We start from the raw sequence: 25,952 nt of genomic DNA, 5'->3' as shown, positions 1-25,952 counted from the left end.
TTTGCGCTTTGCAAACTCCCATGAAAATGGAATAGCCCGATTTAAATTGGAATGAGTCTGCTCGCAGTCATTAATGCTAACTTTGCTAATCTGCGGCAGCGTGGAAACAGGTGAAATAGATTGCGTGGGTCTGGCGCTGGTTTGATTGTCCAAGGCTGCTTTTATTCATCGTTGTGTGTGTTTTTAAAGCTACGGGACCTCTAAAAAGTTTCTTACTTGGGTTATTTTTTTCTTACTTGGCTTAAGCGCTGCATCTGTTCATTGTGTGTTTGTGTAAACTTGAGGCATATTTAATTTCATGCAAATTAGGCAGTGGATAATAAAAGTACAGACAGTTCAATGTGTCATGCTGTTGTTAGAAGTTGATTTATTTAGAAAATATTGAAAATATGTCTTAAGTTCACAAAAAAACTTAAATACTGTAAAATGCTGAAAATATTAGAATATACTTAGTCACAATGAAATCAAAATGGGCAATTCTTGTTTTTTTTTTATTGAATACTGCAGTATTTATTATAAATTGTTTATCTGTGCACATACTTTTTTTTTTAATTTTTATTCATGAGCCTTAGTAATCTTTAATCAAAACCCCCTCTTGGAGCGACATCTCTTCTCTTACTGACGCTTTGTTATATTCTATATCTTTGTTATATTATTTTCATGTTATCACTGTGAAGCTGCTTTGATACAATCTGTATTGTAAAAAGCACTATATAAATAAAGGTGACTTGACTTGACTTGACACGGGGGCGGGGCAACCTGTCACTCGACCAATAGCAAGCCACATACAATAGGATAATACAATCCAATCAGTTCCCTATGGACAAAATCAAGCCCCGCCCTACATTTTTTCTTGATCGAAAAGCCGTTTCACTCAGATAGACGTCACAATAGGGAAGAAAAGACGTCTGCAGCTACCTTATCATGCTGACTTTAAATACTAGAAAATAATTAAATACCCCAAAACTTAATACTAGAGTTGGTAACTAAATAATACTGCAACCAAATGAATTTTATGACATTTGTTTGACTCATTTAATTTGCATTTGTCCAAAAATGAGCCTGAAATACTGTACTAAAATTGTTTTGGCCCTACTCATTAAGAAAACAATCGTTAAGCGGAATTTAATTGTGACTAGAAACGTTACATTTCGGGAGCATATTGAATGGCCTGTGATTTTTTCATTTCAAAGCCTCCTCCTCATTTACGATGGTCAGATGTGGGTTTACTTTTGACCAATTTCCCAGCCTAGATCTAGAAGTACATAATGTCATATTTTTATTTCTCAGGACTACATGCAGAACATCCACGGTAAAGAAATCGATTTGCTGCGGACGACGGTGAAGGTTCCCGGGAAGAGGCCGCCCAGAGCGGTGGCCACGGTCGCCCCTACAGCCAGCCCCAAAACCAACGGACTGACCAAAGACCGCAGCACTTTACAACTCGGTATCGGCGCCACAAGTAAGTGTGAACTGATTCAGCAGTGTTATACTTTATAATTAATGAATTTATTCATTGCAACAGCGTTAAATTGTCGATTCCTCATGAAAAACCTCTCGTAGCTCTACCTAATGTGTGTTAGAAGTCAGGAAATGTTCGACTACAGTAGCATTGGTTTCGGATTTGGCTGTACATCGGTTTATTTGTGCCTTGTAAGAACCAGATTTACTCTGAGAGAGAGAGTTTGGGAGGTCTGTGAAGGTATAATTGGATTTAGGGAGCTGAGATCTAGTGTAATTAATATAAAAACAGGAGCAACTTTCTCCAGGGGCTCTGCAAGCTGGCATGACCGCTGTGGAAACATAACCGGCCAGGACCTCAGCATCACTTAGCCTGGGCTAATTGCTTTTGCACCATTAAAGACAGGTCAGCAAGGGCTTCTGGGAACTGCAGTTTTCTGGCTTGTGTCCAGTCTTGTGTTGGATAGGGAACGGGGTTTATTGGTCACAGAGACATGAGGAGCATTTGTCAGTGTTGCTGGGCCAGATGAATGGGGTTGCTCGGAAAACCACAAAAGTTGAGATTGCGTTCAGGTTGGCAACTAATTAACCTTCAGTCGACTGCAGAGGTTAGAACAGGGAGAATATTGGGGCGTTTGGACCTGAAATAGTCACAACACCTGGACCTGTTTTATTCAAGCTTCAGAAATAGAGATGTCTGGGTAAAGAGCTCAAACATGGCCTCAGGAGGCTAATACACACAGATTACAGTATTAGTTAGGACTGGTTACATCTGTATTTAGGTTGCTTAGGAATAGTTGCTCAAATAAGCAAATATTTATTTATTAAAGAAATAGTTTTATATATCACTGTAGTATTATGTATCATATTGGAAATATTTTTGTTTTTTTTCTCATACATATTTGTGGTTTAATCTAATTACTTGCTCAGCCTCAAAAGTGACTACTTTTCTGCTGTCATCAATCACACTTTTTTTTTTTAATGAAAATTTAGATAATATTTCTCTTAATAATGTCTTAACTTGTCCATTTTGCTTTAAAATTATTGAATTTTGTTGATGAAAATAGTCTAGTTTATAATGAAAATGTGAAAAATTATTAAATTATCTGTCAAACTATAAAAAAAATCAAACATCTTGATAAATCAAACATGATTTATCGGCATAAAATGTGTTATTGTGTTATGAATTCTTCATGATTTAGAGACTTATTTAGCATATTTTAGAGAATGTTTTGGATATTGAATTAAATGTAGTATATTGTTACTGTAACTGCGTATTTACAACAAAACTTAGTTCAGATTCAGCAGTGCATTCGATTCACTCTTTCCAAATGTTAAATTTATTTTGTGGATGTAATATTAAATTTATTTAGCAGATATCGACTAATCCAATAATTTAATTTTTAAGGGTCATGAACTGCATTTGTTTCCTGAGGTGCACTTATTATGTTAGTATGATTTTTACATAATTTTTTTTCATAATTTAGAAATAAAAGGCCATTTTCTATCCTTATTTTAGCCTCTGATTTGAACGCTCTGTTTGAAGGGGCATGTCTGCTGTGAGACTTCAATGTAAACGCCCCCTGCTGTGATTGGCTAACATCTTTGCATATGAAATGGGTATACATGTTGAACTTTACTTTAGTAAAAGTTTTTACTATTACAGCTGTCGAGATTAACTAATTGTGAAATGTGTTGATTATAGCATTATATTTAGATCTACTCCCGTCGCATGAAAGGTTGCAGCGATGAGCATTGTAGCCGATGACAGACATGAATGCAGTGATGTTGCCATTGCAGCTCGATTTCTGCCGTTTCAACAGTTCAAACACAATGTAAATAAGAGGAGATTCATTGTGCAGTGTAGACAGTGTCACTGATTGTAACAGAAGTTTAAGCGAGTGTCCAGAACTCAGTCACTGATAAACCCTCGCTGTGTGATTGACATCTCCAGCGATTATAAAGGGAGGGTTCTTTGATTAATTCTGTATATAAGGTAATCAAAATTTAAATAACAGATTATTTTCATGCTATTAATAAAAACTGTGAAGTTGACTATTTAGTCAATGGCTTGATTTACTGGCGCATTGATTTCAATGATTTTGAGGCAAAGAACGTCTAACTGTACATGAATCAATACATATTCATGTAGATCCCAGATTAGGCATTAGAATTAACATGGTTACTTCCATGTTGTGGCATTACTGTCGGGTTCATATCTTGCAGTAAAAGTCTGTTTGCAAAGCCTGCGCTGAAATTGCGACTGATTTACCAAAAAATCCACAGTGAGATGTACCGAACTAACAAATAATGCCCTACTGAGACGATCACATATCTGAAAATAAATAGCCACTTTCCTAGCATTAGGATCCTTTGGAAGGTAATGTTGTTTTTAGTCCAGGGATCCTGTATCTCTCTTCTCTCCTTAATAAAACAATTAATTCTCCTTAATTCTCTCATCTCAATAACGCAATCTTCATTTTTATTTATACTGTTAAATGTGTTGTAAATGGAAATTCATGTTGATTTTAATCATTCAAGCCATTTTAATAACCAGTTTTGATCTTTATAGACAGAGCTTTATATATATACTGTATATATATATATATTATATTATATTGTTTTGTTTTGTTTTTACATGTATTATACAACATTTACAGGTCTGAGATGGCTTTTTATCTGTGTTATTTTGTAGATACGCCAGTTGACCTTCGGTTTAACACAAATTTACGCTGAAACGCTCGGGTCCCAATTTGACACGGGCCGCTTTTCCCGTTTCCCTATTTCACTCTGCTTCGTATTAGAGGAAAATTGTGTTAATTTCCACTCGAGAGGGAAAAGGTTACGATTCGCAGTGGGCCTCCGCCGAGTGGAGGACGTACACTTGATTATGCAATCTGATTTTGATTTCATTAGGCATGCAATTGATGCGAAGGAACAAAGGGGTAATTTTTCATTCATGGCGGTCTAGCTGAGCCCTGTCTTTTTCTGTAGTCTGTAATTCATACACTTCCTCCTGATCTAAAGACCATTAGGAACTCTGGGGGGTGTGTAGGATTGGGGAGGGGGTGAGGATGAGAAAAAGAAAGAGTGTGTGAGGGAGTGAAGGAGCGCAAATGAATGAACGCATGTGTCCGCAAGTAAAAGAGTCTGTCTCGATGAGGCCCGGTCTAATCTTTCTGCTAAGTATTCACCGGAACCGTTTTAAATATGATCATTCTGCAAGCGTGCGTTCAGTTGTGTCACCGCTGACAGATATATAATATCAAAGCGCTAATGGCCTGCCCATCAGCTTTAATCAATGACATCTGCTCTAGAGGTGTGTTTATAAGAGTGTGAGACAGAGAGATTCACACCGTGGTACTTGTGTTCATTTACATGTGGTACACAGGATGCAGATGTATTTTCTTTTATGAATAGCTTCTCAAAGTTGTGCAACTTGTCCTTGTGAACTAAGACGCAACTTGTGCAGTGATAGACAATATATATCGACAGTTTTTGTGATAAACCAATAAATCAGTTGGTTATTTTAGAGATGATCGCATTGGCTGATCGCATTAGCGTTTTCTTCGCGCAATATGTCAGTTTTTAAATCCGCTAGCAGCTTTGTCAATATATAATGTATGCATTCTGTTTTCAAGTAAAAAGTTTTTTAGTTGAAATAAACCAATTAAATCAGCTGATGATAGGTTATTTTAGAGATGAGCTGTTTTTTCCCGCCATATGTCCATTTTTAAATATACTGGCAGTTTTGTCAATGGATAGTTTTTGGTTTTAAAATATTATTTAGAATTTTTATTATTTAGAGTTGGGTTTTTTTCTGTGTCCAATTGCCAACTTAAAGTCCCTGTAAAGGCAATTCTAAAAAAAAATGTCTAAACCCATTATAAATGTTAGAAATGTATTGCAAAAACATATTACAAAGACTGTGAACTGTGAAGTACTGAATTGGGGAGTTAGACCGTTAAACAGTTTTTCACCATTGCTATTTTCCGTATTTTTTGGGCTGGGCTAAAACAGGGCTCGATGACGCACTGGAGCCCCTGAGCTCCTGGACATGCCCCTACTTGATGACGCACTGAGGCTGGCCCCTCCCCTAACAATAGAGCACATTCGCATCAGTTCACCGCTCAATCGTGAGTTACTGTCAGTACTATTAGTTACTACAGCCTACAGTTTGCTAGCTATGCCTTCAACACGGAAATGCGTAGGCTACCTCCTGGATGCGATCATGTACAAAACAGATCGGTGTCTTTATTTAAATTTCCTAAAAACGATCACATCAAGAAGAGGTGGATTAATTTTGTTGGAAGAGCAACCTTGATGGAGAGCTGAGGATCACCGCCAACACCCGCCTCTGTAGTGATCATTTAACACGGGATAGTTTTATAAACTTTTGTCGGAGACAACTGGGATTCACTGATAATCCGCTGTTGCTGGTGAATGGGGCCGAACCGACTGTCTCCCGCCTCGGCCTTCATCTCCCCGTCCCGAAAGCAGTATCACCTAATATCACCGTCGGCAGTTTTCCCGCGAGTGGGCGTGGTTTCAGCGCAGCCAGCGGACACGCCCCCAGCGTTTGAGAGCAGAGAATACTGCTCATTTTTTCAAGATTTTGATAGCTTATTTTATGTACTTGCCGGCTTTTTTTATCATTCAAATTTGGCTGGGTGGCTAATAACACATTTTTCTGTGGTGTGACAACCTCAGAACACATACTTAATTTTGACTTTACAGGGACTTTAAAGAGAAGTGTTCATTCTACCATGCATAATTTCTACCAAACGTTTTAATGTTAAAAATATTTTTTAGCAATGGATTAAAAAAAAAATTTACTGTCATTTTTGTTGTGCAATTGGTTGAGGTAAACAAGAATGCAAACGGTACTCTTATCTAACAGATCACTAGTTTAATTGACATTTTTTGTCAACATACAATACAACATACTCTTATAGTTAACCTCCTTGACTAATCTAGTGTGCACTGAATACCTTATCTTACTTTTTTAGTTACTAAAACACTGTTAAGATTTACTTATATGCAAAAATAAGTAGATTTTAATAATTGCTTTGGCCATTGAAAAACTCCTGACCACTACAGTTTTTAGTATGTACTGTGAGAATCCATCTAGTTTATTATTTAATTGTATTTTATATATATATATATATATTAGGGCTGTCAGTTAAACGCGTTATTAATGGCGTTAACGCGAACCCATTTTAACGGCGTTAATTTTTTATCGCGCGATTAACGGTCTTTTTGGCATGTGAAAAAAACTTTGTCTTTTTTTTTCACATGCTTTTGCAACAGGACGTGGCTATGAAACCCATTCATTTCAATGGCTTGCGCCGCGCGAGGACGTTTTGAAAGCGCAAGCAGATCTAGCTAGACCGGAAACAAAACAACAGGCACGCCGCACACACTTGTTTGGGCTTGCGAGCCGGCCAAATGGTAGGTTAACGTTAGGTTTTGAGTGGATGACGAGCGCGAGATGCTGAAATGGATGCCAATAAGATTCTGAATGGAAAGTTTACTTTTAAAAAGTTGCCAAATGGTTCCATTGACAAGACCAAAGTGATCTGTGTGTTTTGTCGTTGTGAACTGAGCTATCACCATCGCAGCACGTCCAGTCTGAAATACCACTTGATGGCCAGCACACACACACAGCTGATGCGAATTTTCCGCCCCCTCGTCAATATCAGGACCTCGTCAGTATTCTTTCACCCTTTTATTGATGGACAGTGTTACATTGTGTGAGAGATTATTTGCTCCAAGTGAGAATGTTAGTGTGAAATTGAACACAGTATTGTCAATGTTGTTTTCAATAAAAAAAAACATTTGCACAAAGCAAGCCGATCCACTTTTCCATGTTGATAAGAGCATTAAAATGAGAAAAAAATAATGGGACAAAAAGAAATCAAGAGACATTTAGAATAGATAAAAATGTGCGATTAATTGCGATTAATCGCGAGTTAACTATGACATTAATGCGATTAATCGCGATTAAATATTTTAATCGTTTGACAGCACTAATATATATATATGTGTGTGTTAGGGGTGTAACGATACACAAACCTGATGGTTCGGTTCGTCCCACGGTTTTGAGGTCTCGGTTCGGTTCATTTCGGTGGGGTGGGGGGGTTTAGAAAGCTTTTTCTTCAAACATTTTTTAATAAACAGTGCTTTAATGAACAAATTGTGTCCTTGTCTTTAAATTAATTCAATTACAAGTAAACGTTTCTCAAGGATAACAAAATTATCAGCTAATGCTGTAAACTACAGCCCTTACTTGCACATTACTATAACATTAAAGCTTAACAACAGAGCCTAGACTTTTAGCCTAAATGATATAATAATAATCAACACTCAAATAACAAATTGTATGAAAACATGTAAACTGCACATAAGGCAATTTTTGCATTAACATGTTTTTACTCTAATTTGTTATTGTTATATAATAATTTACACAGTTGCTGTTATTTTCATGACAACTATTTTAAACATACATTAAATAATCAAGATATCATAAACAGGTTAAGTAAAATATAATATATAGGCTAATATATAGCATTTATTTAGTGAAAGAGTTAGCAAACCAGCAAGCTGTGGACACTGAATGACTTGCCTGAGGTAAATATAAAACTATGTGAAAAACTAAGCGTTTTATTGACGTATTTCCGCTGTTGAAACACTGATTGAGTGTTTACACGAGTTATGATGCCTTTCAGTAAGTATACTGTATCTTTCAACATACCTTCGGGTGTCCATTCATGTTTATTCTGTAACTGAGGAAGAGATGATCGCGCTCCGCGCTGCCGCATGCATACAGTGATATCTGTCACGCCACATCTAAGAGCGCCAAAACGGCATTTATTGTTTGCATTTCGTGATCAAATAGACATAATTTGAAAGATTACACCTTGCTTATTATCAAAAGTAACAAAACACTGAGCTTATTGCGATTTATATGTGGTTAATGGTGGTTAGGCAACAGCCCTGTATTCGTTGTGTAGCCTACACATAACACATGAGGTGCAATGAGCCGGGGCTGGGCGGGGCAGCAGGGGGTGGGGCGTGTTCGGTTCACCATGAGAGTATCGCGATATGTATCGTGGGTGGTGTATCGCGGTTTTTCGGTCCGGTTCAAATATCGTTACACCCCTAGTGTGTGTGTGTATGTATATGGGCCACCCTCCTATCTAGCTATCCATAGTCGACCACTAACCTTAAGTAAATCCTAAATGAGCAATGTTGATGTGTTTGTGTATAAATGTCCTCATCCAGCACTTTTATGACTGAGTCTCCTTTAATGACACTTTACCACATACGTTAGTCTCATGACAGCCTCTTTCAATAATGACACAATCATTTCGGATGCTCTTTTATATGTGAGAAGGAAATAAGATGTTTTGTATCACGTCGCAAGTCTTTCTAAAACAGTTTCAGATGCTTATTATCCAATACACCGCTTGAAATCGAATGGACGCCGCTTCTCCTTACGACGAGCTTGAGTCATGCGCTCTGAAAGCGAGAAGTTGTGGCTAAAATATCGGTTTATTGGTTGTCACAGCATTTCCGTCGGACCTGCCACGTTTCAAATGTCGGCACCGAGATCATTGCAGTTTACGCAAACGAACACAATGTAATCTGTATGTCTTTCCAAGTCGCAGAAATCCACTCTCAGTTTGTAAGGGCGTCGCGGTGCCGTTTCACTTTGACCTGAACAGCAGATGATCTAACAGAACCCCCCTCCACCCTGACCCCTCCCCCGCCCTCCCTTCGACATTAGCATTGATGCTTCATTATCTCCGCACTTGTATATAATGGCAGCGGTGGCTCAGAGGGTCAGGGCTCGCTCCACGGCTCATCAGCCATCTGACAGCGCTCGGCGAGAGAAACGAGGAGAGATGAGGAGAAATCATCACCACCCCCTGCTAATCCATCGCCTCTACTTAACACCACAACCTCAGGCCTCCCTTCACTAGGACCCTAATACTTAGCCTAATAGCGTGTACGGATGGCAAGAAAAGTGCAAAGGACATTTAGATGTTTTTTCTAGACGTGATCCGATAATGATTTGGCCATTTATGCACACTTGCTCAAAAGAACAATCAAAACACATAATCATCAAGATTCTTGACTGTGAAACGTTTGTTTTTAAAAGTGTAGAGTGCCGTTTTTGTGACACTAGTGGCATAGCTGTCAACATTTGGTTTTCAAAATCCGGGAGATTTATGCGGGGTGACGGTTTGGGACGGTGCTCGCTTTCGGGTTGAGCTTTCTGCGACTGCGCAACTGGGGTATAGGTTGCCAGGTTGAGATGACAAACGGGTTGAAATTGTATATGATGTGTGGATTGTGTGAATATAATACATTTAATACAAGATCTGGCAACCGGTCAACATTAGACAAACATACTGGTCCGATTATTCATAAAGGAGTTTGGGCCATGCAAATTACGGGAGTTTCCCGGGAGAAATAACAAACCGGGAGGGGTCCGGGAGATAGGGCTAAAAAATGGGAGAAACCCGGGAAAAACGGGAGTGTTGACAGGTATGACTAGTGGCACTAAACAGAACTGTAAAAATAACATGGATGGATGGATGGATAGATGGATAGATGGATAGATAGATAGATAGATAGATAGATAGATAGATAGATAGATAGATAGATAGATAGATAGATAGATAGATACCGTAGATAGATAGATAGATAGATAGATAGATAGATAGATAGATAGATAGATAGATAGATAGATAGATAGATAGATAGATACCATAGATAGATAGATAGATAGATAGATAGACAGACGTTGCTGCCCATCTGCCCCAAACCCACACCATTGATTAAGCCACAATCGCGCAAACAAACACTATTTCGCAGATTATGCCCCCCCCCCCAGACGTGCCCATGGTCACCTCTAACTCCACATCCGCACATCGTGTCACTCTCGGCTCGTGTGTGAAGTGGCAGGAGATCTTGTGTACAGTCTCTGCCCTGCACTCTCCTCTGATTTTCTCCACATTGTAATTGCATTATCCCCTTTTTATGCAGAATTGTTCTCTGGGGACTAATTGATGGAGACATGTTTAATTCATCAATCATTAGCATCAAATTTGACAATTAGTGATGATTGTTGAATTCTTGATGGAGATGAGGCATGGTTAGGGGCTCATTTTGTCTTTTTTTTTTTTTTTTTTTCTGCACCAGCCAAGACAGAGAGAGCTAAATAAAATCATAAATAACAGTGTGGCATTATGTCTTTGAAGAGTTGTTTTGGAGCGAGAGAATATTGGACTGTTGTTTTATTTAGTCGATTTCGAGACATGTCTGCCTTAAGTCGGAACCGAATTGCTTTTCAGCAATTCTGACTAAATGGCTAATAGACTTCAGATTACTTTTTCTTTTGCAATGATGCTAACTTTTATTCATTTAATTGTTGTCCACTTTATGTTAGAAGTCAAATCAAACATTGGTATGTAGCCATCTATTTGTATGGTGATACTACAGTTTAATTAAAATTATAATGTTTATTTAATTTTTTTAATATATAATGTTATATTATTACATATTATAGTTCTAAGATAATATATTATATATTAGTCTACAGTGTTGTTGAATAATCAATTAGTGGCTTATATCATGTTTAAGTGCATTGCCGCAGGTTTCCATGAGCATTAAAGGAACCTAGCTGATACTCCAATAGGTTTATGAAGACATAGTTCATAAGCAATTTGCTCTAAAACAATAATTACCACTTCTGCAGGATGCCAATATCATACAGCATTGATCCAAGTAATAGCGGCGTCTTAATTCATTGGTGAGGGATCTAGTCACGGGCAATATTATGACAGAATTAATAAAATCTTCTCTTCAACAATACTGTGGTGATTACATGTCTCCGAACAGACAAATATAAGAATAACCCTCTATTCTTTCAATTACTCACGAATTACTACTGATTGTGTCAAGGCGTTTTTTTGTTGTAGTTTTTTTTTTTTGCCAGGCGCTAAAGTAAACCGCGAAGAACAGACTCTTGTTAGCCTAATGCGTCCTAACCATTAGCGAGAGTAATAAGTGTATCAAATTCACATAATCATGTCTAATTAGTATCAGTAATTATCTTGTTGGGTGCGAGAATATTAATCTTGCGGTCCCCATAGGGGAAGGGCGTCTCTTGCAGGGAGAGAGCGATAGAGCTTCAACCTCACGCTGTGGAGTACTTGCTAAATTAGCATGCTCCAAATCAGCGCTGAGGAGGGAGGGGAGCGAAGGAAACGTGTCGAAGAAAAAGGCAAAATTGCATAAAGCGAAAAACAACAGAGAAAAGTTTAGTCCCACTGTGAAATGCATTAGAGCCTAGTAAATAAAATATCAATGTTTTCTGTGTGCCTTTTAAGTTTGTGCTAGAGTTAATAGTGCGCAGGGTTTGTGCTAAACAGTTAACGGGTGTTTTGTTGACGTGCAAGTGGGTAAAACTTTTCAATTAATTTCTATTTTTGTGATACGGTTTACATTAACACTTAAGAAATCATTCCTGTGTTCTGATGCCACGTTTAAGTTAGCGGATTTTTTTTTCATAGCATAGATTATATCTACAGATTGATGTTTCTTTAAAGCCTCTGGAACAACTGAAGCGGGGAAAATCATAAAACAGCACATTACAAAATGTAATTTTAGTAATGTGCTGTTTTTTAAACATTTTAGTAAGACTAGGCTAAAGGCAATATAAAACCAATTTGAAAATGAACTAGCATTGAAGGAAGCGCAAACAATGTTGGATCTTAAAGAAGAAACAGCTAAAAACATCATTACGTAGGTATTCATCTAAACCTGACCTTGAGCCTCGAATGCAGAGAATTAAATATTAGCCCTCATCTCTATCAAGCAGGGAGCCTGTTTTTCAAGAACAGGAGGAGAGGACCCCATGCGACCCGGCCAGGCCGGTGAATTGGCGCCCAACGCGGGGCATCCGCTGATTGAAGCCAGGGAGAGCCGTCAGCACCGCCGGGAGAGATGGATGTGTCAGGCGGAGAGTGGGGGAGAGCTAATTACCGTTCCGAGTGTATCTTGTTAATTAAGGGCTAATTAGTGGCAGAAACGCAGAGGGAGCAGAGTAGGGAGACGGGGTGAGGCGTCGACTGCTCATGTATTACGAAGAGACGAATGCGGTGACGATAAAGGGAATGCATACGCAAAATCTCTAACTTCTTTAGTCCTACCTACAAGTTGATACTGTGGTTCTCATCTGATCTAAAGCAAAATAGCTGTTTTGGATTTGTTTGCTGATTAACTTCGGGTTTTAGAAGTTTTATTGACTAAAAAGTACCACGGTTTTACTACAGTAATTTTTACTATAGTAACATGAGTACTTGTCTACATTGGAATATCATGCTCCTGGATTGTTTTTTTGCCTTAATTGATAGGGATATTAGCCAGAAAACCAAAAATGATGCAGAGAAGAGGTGTCGCCTGCATGAGCACACGTACAGTAGTAATCACTGGGTCACAGCTCTATAATGCTGTAGCATTTCACCTGCATCTGTGTGCTAAGTAACTTCTCCGCACTGTGAAATGTGATTTGAATGTCTCTCTAACCGAATCTCTTTCTCTCTCCTCTCGTTTGCCAGGCACTCCTCACTCTAACAGCAGCAGTTCCCTTCAGTCCGGGGGCTCTGTGGCCGGCGTGGCTTTGGGGACTAGTAAAGAGGGGATGCACCAGCGCTCGTTCTCTGTGTCCAGTGCAGAACAGTGGAGCGAGGCAGTTATCAACACCACAGCAGGTCAGAGGACCAGCTCAGACACTCCTGTTCTACCATACTTCCCTTTTCATTTCTGGCTCGTTGAGAAGTTTAAAATGTAACCAGTTTTCAGTTGCTTTTTCCATTGCTATGATATTCACAGCAGATTATCTGCTCAGGGCCAGTTTTTGTGGGCAGTTGTACAAAATAAGTACAAAAACTTGCGCATCTCATCGTTTTATTAATGTTTTTAGTATGCCCAACATACTATACCATGGTAATCAGCCTAATACTTTAGTATTTAGGCTGATTTATCAACTTGTTATCAGCTGCCATTGTCATCACAAAAGAATTAAAATGACAAAAAGGTTCTGAAAACCTAAACTTTTTGAAGAAGATCCTGTATTTATCATGATTTTACAGCATTAGCAAAAGTAATTGGGTAGAAATTGTTGTGACGTATGCAAGATTTCTCCAATCATTGGTCAGCTTAAGCCCCATCAGCCTCCACTTTTAAATGCACCATTCACATCTCAAAATCCCATCAACAACCTGTAGTCTCACCCTTTTTCTTTTTCTATAATCCTTTCAGATCTGTCCCTACTTCCCGTTTCATCTGGTAAATTCTCTTTGATTGGGACAGAGGTTCAAAAGGTTTCTAATCTGTCTAAGTTATTAGTCAATTAGGATTTTACCATAGTACTAACAGTAACTGAAGAATCGGTGGCACTTTTGTTTATCGCTTGTATCAGTGGTTGTGCTGTTAACAAGCCAATGGCTAATCAGGATAATTCAGTAATTGTGGCTTTGATCGTAACTTGTCCTGCCACCCACTGCAGCAGTGCCCCCAAATAGTCTCTCCACCTCTCTCTCTCTCTCTCTCTCTCTCTCTCTCTCTCTCTCTCTCTCTCTCTCTCTCTCTCTCTCTCTCTCTCTCTCTCTCTCTCTCTCTCTCTCTCTCTCTCTCTCTCTCTCTCTCTCTCTCTCTCTCTCTCTCCTCATCCTGTCAGTGCACTTGAGTGAAGTCAAATAATATATTTGCCGGGCGTAACAACGCTGCACATTTCTCCCCCCGTCTTCACCACTTCTTTTTTTCCCCTCCCGCGTTGGAAAATGAATGCTTTACGGGGACAACATTCATCACTGGTTATTTCCCTCTCTTTGTCGGCTGGCAGTAAAAAAGCACTTAAATGCACATCAACAGAATAACAGTCATTTCCATGCATGTTTGCGCACTCGTCGTTCTCATTAGCGGCTGCTCTGTTTCCCCCCCCCCCCCCGCCCTCGCTCTCTCGCCCTCTCCGTTTTTGTCTCTCGCCCTCTCTCTCTCTTTCTCTCCTCCCCCCCTCCTTCTGTTAGGGTCCCAGGGGCCCCGCTAGTTTAAAGAGCGCTCTTTACGAGCAAACTGGAGGCCCCGCCGTGTGGCCCCGTGGTGTCGCAGACAGAACACGACGCCGCGCGACACTCGCCCTTCTCTGCTCGTCTCCGCTTGTCGAACAATCAATTTCAGCCCCGCTCCGCCATCGGCCCCCCGTCTACACCCATCAGCTCCACATCCTAAAGCAGAATTACTCAAAGCGGCCGTAGCCACGGAATGAGCTGCATATTCGTGTGTGTGTGTGAGGCAAAGCACTTCATTAGGCCCTGGTGTAAAATAGTTATTGTCACACACAAGCACACATACTCAGACATTTAGCTGTATCAGGATTTGGTGGATGCATTTTCTCTATGACCTGTCACCCATCAGCCTCTCGGTTCTTGCGTTTACTGAGAGCATTATAGCTTTACAGGTCATAATAGAGATAATAGAGTTTTATATCAAAGATCTCCGGAAAGAGCACACCTAGAGCAAACCACATTTATTGTGCCTGAGATTTCAACTTGTTTTTCTTTAGCAGGTTTTCTTTGCTGTTTTGTCGAGTTGATGTGAAGCGATTTGAAGTAGGGATGGATGTGCATGCTGAACTAGTTGTGCAACCGCTGACTAGTCCACTAGTGAGGAGGGATGCACCAAAACTACTGATTTTAATATATTTAAAAAATCCTAATAATTAATTTCATGTTATGGCTAATTCTATGCTATTTTGTTGAAGTAAATTAAGAATAAAACACTAAAAAATCTATTTAAATGCTTTAAGTTAGGCATCACAATATTAAAATTTGCAGTATGAAAAATTAAATGTAATTATGATCAAATACATTTAACTAAATGAAATCTAATCAAATGTAAAGAAGGGGAAATAAAGCATGCACAATTATAATATCTATTTTATATAATATATATTAATAATAATAAAAAAATAAAAAAATAATATATATATATATATATATATATATATATACATCAGCCTATATATATAATCAACATACTGTATGTTGCTATTATTTTTTATTATTGCATACTTTTTTTTAACTGATATATTATGCATCCCTATTCCCTACTAGTGAGGTTATATAGATTTTTCTCTTTCTTTTTTTTGTACGCATGCTTTATAAAGGATTAATTTATAGACATACACTACCTTTAGGGTCGTTTTTTAAAGAAGTCTCTTCTGCTCAGCAATGCTGCATTTATTTGATAACAAATACTGTAAAAACAGTTACATTGTGAAATGAAATATTACAATTTAAAATAATTGTTTTCTATTTTAATATACGGTATGTTAAAATGTAATTTATTCCTGTGATCAAAACTGAATTGTCAGCATCATTACTCCAGTCTTCAGTGTCACATGATCCTTCAGAAATCATTCTAATATGCTGACTTGCTGCTCAAGAAACATTTCTTATTATTACCAATGCTGAAAATATATATTTTTTTAAAACAGCATTTTTATCTTTTGTAACATTATAAATGTCTTTTACTGATCAATTTACTCCATCCTTACTCAATAAAATAATTAGTTTCTATCAAAAACAATCTTACTGACCCCAAACTTTTGAACTGTACTGCACAAAAGAAGATATTTGAGAACGGTTCAACTGTTTTTATTCGTACACTGGTGTCCTCAACAATATAAGACCCCGCTGACTTTCATTGTATGGAAGAAAAAAACACAGGCATTTTTTATTCTTTTGTGTCCCAGAGAAAAAAAAAGTAAAGTTTGGAACGACATGTATTCGTGTCATCAGGAATGTTTTACGCAAATTCACCTTTGATGCCTGTTTAGGTGGTAAATAGATCTTAACCATGCCCTAATCATGCCATTATCCTTGTCAAGGGTTGGAGGTCAACCAACAGATCAAGGCTGTTGAGATGAGCATCGGTAGATTGATAATATCCTCAAATAATCACATGCATCTCAACCCAGTAACTATATTCATATGATGTAAGTGTTGTTCTCATTTATAAGGCTGCGCCGGATAAGGAGAGCCACACAGCGCTACAGACTCTGAATACTGATTCTTTTGATTAAATCTTCCCTCTTCTCTTAGTCATATTTGTGCCGTACATGCTAGATATCCCTCATAAGATAAGAGTGTATGTTATGGAATTGTATTCTCACCATGTATCTCAATCATGTCTTAGCTAGCTAGTGTGCTTAGCTAAGTGTTTGTTTTGTACAGTTTTATAAAGGAGCTAGATTTGTACATTTTCAGAAAATGCAGTAGGTGGGGTGTTTTATGTGGTCTCCAGGGCATGGAAGAGTTCTAGGGTTTCATGGAAAACATTCTAGAGTGTTCTGGGTGGTTGGTTGCTTTCTTACTCTGTTGATCATTGTGTGCATATAATCTTCATTTCCACAAATGTTCTGATTGTTTGTTAGAATGTTACTATGCATTGCAGTTGTTATGGTGTGTTCACACCGAACGCGAATAGAGCGTCAAATACGCGTCTAGTTAGACGCTTGAACATTCGCTCGAGTTCACATTTTTCAACTTGCGCGGAAGACATTCGCTGCAAACCCAATTCGCGTCATTCGCAATGCCCAGAGCGAATGATGCGTCTATTCGCGTCTTTGCATTGACTTTGTATGTAATCCACTCGCGCAAATAATTAAATTCGCGTTCGGTGTGAACACACCTTTAGGTTTTTTTTGGGTGGTTGCTAGGGTGTTCCGGGTGGTTGTCAGGGCGTTGCTATGATGTTATGGGTGGTTGCTACTAGGGCATTCTGGGTGGTTGCTATCTTACTCTGTTGATCATTGTGTACATAAAATCTTAATTTCCACAATTGTTCTGATTGATTGTTAGAATGTAGCTATGCTGTTGTTAGGGTTTTCTGGGTGGTTGCCAGGGTGTTGCTAGCCAGGGTGTTCTGGGTGGTTGCTTTCTTACTATGTTGATCACTGTATGCATTGAATCTTCATTTCCACAATTGTTCTTATTGGTTGTTAGCATTTTGTTATGCCGTTTCTAGGGTTTTCTGGGTGGTTGCTAGGGCGTTGCTAGGATGTTTTGTGTGGCTGCTAGGGCGTGGCTTGGGTGTTCTGGGTGGGTGTTAGGTAGTTGTATTACTCCATTGATCATTGTACAGTATGCATATTTCCACATTTGTTCTGATTTGGTTGGTAGCATGTTGCTATGCAGTTACTAGGGTGTTTTGGGTGGTTACTAGGGCGTTGCTAGGGTGTTCTGGGTAGGTGCTAGATAGTTGTCTAACTCCTAGATCATTGAATGCACAGAATCCTCATTTCTGCATCTTACATAACATCTTGTTTTGCAGTTGCTAGGATGTTCTGGTTGGTTGCAAGGGCATTGTTTTAGTCTGTTGCACATAATCTTCATTTTCACACTTGTTCTAATTGATTATTAGCTTGCTGCTATGCAGTTGCTTGGGTGTTCTAATCAGTTGCTAGGGTGCTCTGGGTGTTTGCTTGGTGATTTTCTTACTCTTTTGATTATATTATAGATATAATCCTTATTTCCACTTTTTTCTGATTGGTTGCTTGCAAGTACCTATGTAGTTTCTAGGGTTTTCTTACTCACTTATTTCATGCATAGAATCCTCATACTAGCACAAAAGTGTAAAATGTGATGATCTGCACTTAGGCTACTTTCAGTTAGTCTGTAGATTAGTGTGCAGCAGCTGAGGTAGTCTAGCGGTTTGGCGCTAATCTGGAATCTGCCGTCGTTAAGGGGCGGAGAAGACTTCTCCCCTGCGGAGCTCGAGGAGGCTGCGAGCGCAGGGAGTTTGATTCCCCGCTCTTGGCTGTAATGAAGTTTGACATTTCGTTTGGAGAGAGCAGCGGCGTGTGCCTGCCCATGCCTTGATTAGCGCTCTCTAATTGACAATAATAAGAAGGAAGTAGTGATTGTGTTCTGCACACTTTTTTCATCATTAATTGCAGCCATTGCCATTGATTACGGACGGGGGTTGCTCACTCGGATGCCGTGTCAAGGGGTAGGAGTGGAGGGAGGGGGGCGTCGTCGGCTTCGTCGCAAAATTACCGTCCGCACCCGCTAGCTCTCGAATTAGCTACTGGGAGAATTAGAAGTTTCTGCTCACGTACGTCTGGAAAAAAAAATTGAGAGCTATTAAGAAATGAGTTAATGTTCTTTGTTCACACCCTCCAATCTTTCTGTGCTCACCCACAGCCCTCGTCTCCAGAACCGTGCAGTAAAGTGCCGTTTCCCGCGGGGACGCTAACGGTCGCTAATCGCAGGTTAGCTGACCATCTTATTTTCTAATGCTACCTGAAGAGTGCTTCCAGCTAAGCTCAGATTAGGCTGTAATGAATTCGGATCCCTTGCATATTTCAATTTACCTCACCTTAGACTCTGCATTGCAAAAATTATTTTTCTTCTTTTTTGTAAAACTTGATTTCCAGTTAAAATCAGGGTTCCTACACAGTTTGAAAAAGTATAGAATAAGCTTTTGGTCTGAGGTCACGTCAGACTATTACCCCTATTCCGTTTTCTATATAACATAAATTTAGAAAAAAATTTTTTACAAAAAAATGTATCATGCAAGCTGAGTGGCAAAAGTTTAGTAATCGTTTTGTGATTGAACACGACTGAATGAATTCAAGGCACGCATTTCCATTATGCAAAACTGTTTGTCTTTACCATAAGAGAGTCTCTTAAACTTCACTAAATGAATGTGCGTGTGCCACTCAAACCAGCAACAGACAACGGGGCAAACGATCATCTAAATCAGACCGTACTTTGCTTTTTGGTGATCGTGTGCAACATAAACTACGTTTAGAGAATCAAACCGATGTGTCAGAGCTGAATATTTGTAGGTTATACAGTGTTTAGGTTTCTTCTCATCATGTAAGCGCATGTTATCTCTTCAGGAAAACCAATGAGAGAAAACTGAGAAAATGTACAGATGATTGTACTGTATACCAAATATGAACCATAAATAAATAATATACAGAGAGGTTTGGAAATTTGAGTCTGGAAAAGTATGAAATTCTTTTTGGGGGGGTAAATTGCAAGTGTGTTAAGAAAAATAGTCTTTGATATCTTAATATCTAATAACTTGTTTATATATATATATATATGGAAAACAAGACAAAATAGCATACCCATTAAGAATAATTTTTTGCTGTGCTCAGTTTCTTATTATTCTCACAGAGTATTTAGCAAAGTTACATTCGTAGCGCTGCAATGTTAGCGGTTACCATGAGGCATTAAAAAACATTCCAGCAAAAATCGATATATTTCGATTATTTTATACATGTTTTCAGGAAAAGGGGAGATTTTCAATCATTCAGAGCTAGTCTGTTATTGTTATGACAATTGCAGGTCAATATTGTTCAAATTGACCAATTGAACAGTCTAAATTTACAGATTGAACCCAAGTGCATTTTTACCAATTTAATCATGTTTAATGAAAATAAATGTTTATTATTTTCAAGGATATTACCAGCTATCTTATATATTATCAGTTATTTTATATTAGATTTTAAATAAATGTGTGTATGTATGTTTATATTAGATATCGGGGTAGCAAAGTCATCAGTTTTCTTCAGTTCCATGGCATAACACAAAGTACCATTGCGTTTGTAGACTTGTACCTTGGTATTGTCATCGCCGTATCATGGCGTTTTTTTTATTAGCGACGACTCTGTAAACAGACGTTCAGATGATTCATCTGAGGTCTGGTGTGAGGGACAAGGGCAGCCCTTGACTGTTAACCTCCACCTACACACACACAATGCCACTGCTGTCACAGCCACTGATGGCCACTCTTCTGTGTGTGTGTGTGTGTGTGTGTGTGTGTGTGTGTGTGTGTGTGTGTGTGTGTGTGTGTATGCGCGAGAGCTTCTGAATGTGTGTACGTGTGTGAACAGTATTCTCAAGAAGCCCTCTACCCCCAGCTGTCTGCTGTAGCTAATGATTGGTCCCAGGGGGGCTGTTGGGAAGAGGAGTGTAGAAATTGAAACAGACGTTCGCGTCCCTGCCACAACGTGTGTGGCAGCTGGGAGCGCCGCTCCGCCATTCAGCACGAGGGAGGGTAAGCAGACTTTTAAAGTCATGAATATCAATGGTGAACACAGAGTCAGTGATGAAGCATCAACTGCCAACCTGCCGTGTTTCCAGCGAGCTTATATCACTTTATCTGCTTTGTAGTGCCTAAACGGCACTCATGGTAAACATAGTGATCTTGGCCTAAGACAGAGGCCTTCAGTGGTAGGTCTACGCTAGCGCTTATGAGCACCATTGAGGATTTGTTTTGTTTATATGACTGATAGAAATCTTGTTATAATTGACCAATTAAACATTATACATTGACAGATTATACCCAAGTGCATTTTCACCAATATATATATATATGTATATATATATCATTTATTAAAAAATGATTAATGAAATTTAAGTTAGTACCAGTTAAGTTAGCATAATATATATATATATATATATATATATATATATATATATATATATATATATATTATAGGGCTGTCAAACGATTAATCACGATTAATCGCATCCAAAATAAAAGTTTGTGTTTACATAATATATGTGTGTGAACTGTGTATAATTATTTTGTATATAAATGCACACATGTATATATTTGAGAAAAATATGTTATTTATATATAAAATTTTTATATTTATATAAAATATACATTATATATAAGCTACATTCAGTCTATATACAGTATATACATGCAAATATTTCTTAAATACACATGCATGTGTGGGTATTTATGTATTAAAAATAATTATACACAGTACACACACATATATTATGTAAACACAAACTTTTATTTTGGATGCGATTAATCGTTTGACAGCCCTAATATATTACACTTTTTATAAATATTTAAAACTAATAAAAATACATTTAGTATTTTTAAATACTAAATATTACTTGAAATGAAATATATATATATATATATGTGTGTGTGTGTGTGTGTGTGTGTGTGTGTGTGTGCTTAAAATTAATTTGTCACACCACAGTATCACTTACAATTAACTAGTTAAAGCAAAAGGTGATTATTATGGTGAAAAAGAAAGGTCCTAGCTACACTTTCCCTTATGAATTAATGTATTAATTTGATCCTATAATCCTGACATTTGATTTTAAAAAAGCTCATGGACATCTCATGCGTCATCTACCATTTACAAATCCATTTATGCATTTACATACCGCAGTGACATTATCATTAGGACGAATCTTTCTTGCGTATCTTTGATAAAGATAAAGCAACAATATTGATTGAGAATTATCGTAATTGTGTAACGGGGCTAATTGTTAAACCCTCTAATTTGTCTCTTGCCTTGTGTAATTAAGCTCAAATCCCACAGTGCATTTGAGTAATCCTCCGCTTCATCATTTATTCATTATCAAGCTGTTCTTATTAAACACCTCAATCATAATTATTAACCGCGTCTTATCAATAAAACGACAAATCGCATCGGTTTACCAGATGAAACTGCAGCCGCACAGAAATGTAGGAGGGAAACTAACGTGTTAAAGGTAGCATTAGCTACACGCTAAACTCATCTGTGCCTACGGCGGATTGGGTGTCTGTAGTTTATCCTCCTGTACCCCCTGCGCGCCTCCATCTCTCTCTCTTTAAAGAGCACGCTAGCCTCCAGATCCCTCAAGGTAAACCCCCAAATTACGCCTAATGTTCTACACAGGCTAATGGTTGTCAGTGCCATTAGAATATGCGTTATTTGGCTCCGCGGGTTTCAGACACTCCCAGACCCGACCGTTGTCGCGCGCACACACACATTTACACGCGCACACACTCTTATACACCCCAGGCCTGTGGAGATGAATGGAGTTTGCAACACTACAATGAGCTTTTGATGCCAAGACAATGGAGGAGGCTGCCCACATCTGACACACTGTGTGTGCGAGTGTGTTTCTGAGGGCCGCTAACAATATGGGGTCCACTTTGCCGGGCCCTTCTGCCCCTGGGCTGGTCGGGGGGTTGTGGGTAATAGTGTCCCGAGGGCGCCCAAAAATGATGTGGAAGTGTCATGAAGCTCAGAAAGATGGCCGTGGCTTCCCCACTGACACCCCCTGTTCTTACCGAGCCGCCCCGTCACAGAAACACACTGGCGTGGAGCGGCAGGTTAATATCACTTCTATAAAATCACCTTACACCCGAACCCAACCTCTCTTGTGCTTGGATGCTCGTGTGGCCTCTCCCATTACAGCCGCGGTCCTCGGGCAAGACCAAATCATCATTTGTTACTCACGCGCACGTCCCCTTCTCGTCAAGCTAATAGAGGTGAAACGGAGGTGTGGTACATCTCTTGTTGTTCTCTGGGGTTGTGGATCTTCACTTGTCCTGTAAAATGTGGTGGAACCAGGGTCCAAAATTAATGAAAAATCGGCAATTGACCTGTAATCTGTTGAGGATTTTGATCAATTTCGCTAGAAAGCCAGAGCTTTTTGCTTTTTTATTATTGTTTTGTATTTATGTCTTTCTTGATTGTATGTATGTATGTATGTACACACAATATTATATAATATAATTCAAAACAATGATTATTTTATTTTTATATTGAATATTACTTATGTATTTATTATTGTTATTTTAATAATATATACATTAAAATATTTAATACATTTAATGTATATATATTATAAAACTATCAAATATATACAGATGGATAGATAGAAAGATAAATAAATAGATACACACACATATATTATATATTTACAAACTTTTCATCATTAATCATGATTAATCAATTTGATAGCTCTAATTATTATATATTTTTTTACAAATATGAATACATGTTTTTTATTATTATTATTAGTTTATTAATATATACAATACAATATTTAATTCATTTATGTATAATTTATTGTTATGCAAATACTAATACATAGTTTTTGTTATTTTTTTAATAATATTTACATTGCATTTTATATATATAAATACAAATATATATACAAAGCTTGACATTAACACCCGCCAAATGCGGGTGGATTTCAGCGGTGGCGTGTGTAACTGAGTCACTCCTACCAGCCACTTTGGATTTACATTTACATACATTTTACACTTTACATTTTTCAATTGGAGTCTTTTAAAAAGGCATCTGAAATAATAAATTAAGTGCAATCTAGTGCTGTCAAAAAATATAGATTTTTCAAAACATATCGATACTGAAATATCTGAAACTCTTCCGCAGGATATACAATACCAGCTGTGCGTTCTCGCTCTCTAATCTCTCCGACAGCGAGTTGACACACCAAACCCACATCCTTTTACTCACTCGTTTCATTTGCTCTGGATGAATATTGTTGGTGTTACAGGGCTTGAATTTCGGCGAGGGATTGCTCATGTTTAGCATAATTTCACTCATTCCCGCAGATTTTGTGCTCACAGCCAAAGTATATTGACAAGACAAGTATATTGGCTATATAAAACAGTATAATGTATCCATGCGTCAAGTCTTAAAGTGACAGCAGCCTAATATACCGGCTGCCAAATTATGAGATGATATAAAAAATATCTATATGCAAGTTTTTCCCCTATGGTATCGATGTCAAAATTGTGGCCAGTGAAAATGCTGAGTGTGTAGTAACTTTGGAAAACCACTAGCCACAGTGGCTGGTGAGCAAAAAAGTTAATGTCAAGCCCTATATACTGTATATATACAAAAAAATGGATGTGCATATATTATTAAAATAATAACATATTAATACTTTATCATTAGTTCAGGTAAGCGACTCTGTTGACTAAACTTTGTCTGTTTTCCTTCCTCCAGCCAATGGGATGACAGATCCTCTCAGCTCCACCCCTGGCATGAGCAGCGCCACCAGTCCCAAACTTGAGCCTCCGCCGTCACCTCATGCCAACCGCAAGAAACACAGGCGGAAAAAGAGCACGGGCATCACCAAACCAGACGGGCTTTCTGCTGGAAATGAAGGTAAAGGGACGCAAAACTGTTTGTGTTATTTGTAAGAAAAAATGACCGTGTACCGTTTCTCACTGTCCCATTGGTTCACAAAACAACATAAACCGCAGTAGAGTTGCAGGCATCAGTAGCTGTTTTAGCAGCTGTAGGTTTGCTTTGGTGACCGAGTGCTTGTTTTAGTGAAAAAATGCTATCAAATAAAAAAAGTCCAGTTGGCCTGTGGCTAATAAAGTAATTTAATCCTTTTCTGAATTAGAAAACACTTCGATTTGATCCATTGTCCTGTGCCATGTGCAACAAAGATGATGTGTCATGAACACGGTGCCACTTTGGTTTTATTGCCCGTCCCAATGACAAATACAGTCTCCTAATTGGTTGTTATTGAGGAAACAAAAGCACATCCCTCAGGCTATTCTGTTGCCAATAGGCAAAATCCATCAACTAGATGAACGCTGTCCATCAATGACTATCTCACTGGTGCTTCCTAATAAATGTGTTGTTTTTTTGGAAAATCATTTTATTAATACACATACAGCCAATGTACAAAGACCATGATCAAGCACTTAATATATAAATAAATGTCTGTAGGTGGTATAAGACATTTAAGAGGGATTTGCATTTGAACCAGACTTTTCTTTTCACCTCTTTTCAGACAGAAGCTTGTTTAGCTTATTCTAAACGGTACCAGAATCAAGTTTAATTGTGTTTTTACATGAGCTAGAATAGCCTCAAATGATCCAGCTTCACTATTGTGACTATTTTATCGGTTTTAAATGTGTATGAACGACATTACAAGCTCAAGGGATCACAGACATGGTCATTTGCCATCGCAGCACTGATAAGGAACGAGTTAAAGACGTTCTTAGCGTTCGTTCCGTCTCATTACATGTGGTATAATTGACAGTTCCTCGAGAATATGAGGTCTAACCTTTGATTTTCTTAAGCTTTACTTGGTCATCTGGCAGAATAACAGAGGCGGATTGTGTGTGCGGACAGAATTTGGTGAGAACTTCCATCATGAACATCGCCGTCTTTGCCCCGCTTCAGTCTGAAAGGTTCTATTAGTGTGCGCTTGTCTGTTCTAGTGAGTGCATGCAGAATACAGACATATTGCTTAAGTATGACAATCACTCATATGGAGCAAGTAGTATCTACTGAAGGCAGAGGAGTAGGAGGGGTGTAGGGGGAGCTTGGATCCTTGAATAAATTGCTATCAGTTTATCTCATTTACGGGGCAATCAAAAGCGCCGAATGCTGGCAGAAATCGAATTTTAGCTGTTGTGAAGCATCATAAATCAAATGTGCTGTCGCTCTCTAAGAAGGTGAGGCAACTTTTTTGTGCTTTGCTTCATGAGCGAACGTCTCTGGGAAGTCTGGAAGATATTTACAGCTCTGATTCACAAATAGTCTGAGGCAGTTGATGGTTTTACGTATACATCCACAATTAAGACGTGCTTAGACAACTAAATGA

The 25,952-nt window shown here is 38.4% G+C and overlaps 1 protein-coding gene across 2 annotated transcripts in view; it reads left to right on the top strand.

The window, feature by feature from the left end:
- agap3 (ArfGAP with GTPase domain, ankyrin repeat and PH domain 3) overlaps positions 1-25,952 on the top strand; it is a 113,205-nt gene that overhangs the window by 50,782 nt on the left and 36,471 nt on the right. For both annotated transcript variants that reach the window (XM_056249288.1, XM_056249287.1), the window contains exons 11-13: positions 1,291-1,462; positions 13,092-13,244; positions 24,332-24,493. In XM_056249288.1, coding sequence (XP_056105263.1) covers positions 1,291-1,462; positions 13,092-13,244; positions 24,332-24,493 — 487 coding nt within the window. The remainder of the gene's footprint in view (positions 1-1,290; positions 1,463-13,091; positions 13,245-24,331; positions 24,494-25,952) is intronic.

Source organism: Rhinichthys klamathensis, unplaced genomic scaffold, assembly GCF_029890125.1.
Source record: "Rhinichthys klamathensis goyatoka isolate OS25496 unplaced genomic scaffold, OSU_Roscu_1.1 h1tg000059l_1, whole genome shotgun sequence".
NCBI classification, from domain to species: Eukaryota; Metazoa; Chordata; class Actinopteri; order Cypriniformes; family Leuciscidae; genus Rhinichthys; species Rhinichthys klamathensis.
The sequence above is the reverse complement of the archived record's forward strand: the minus strand, read 5'-3'. Positions and strand labels throughout refer to the sequence as shown.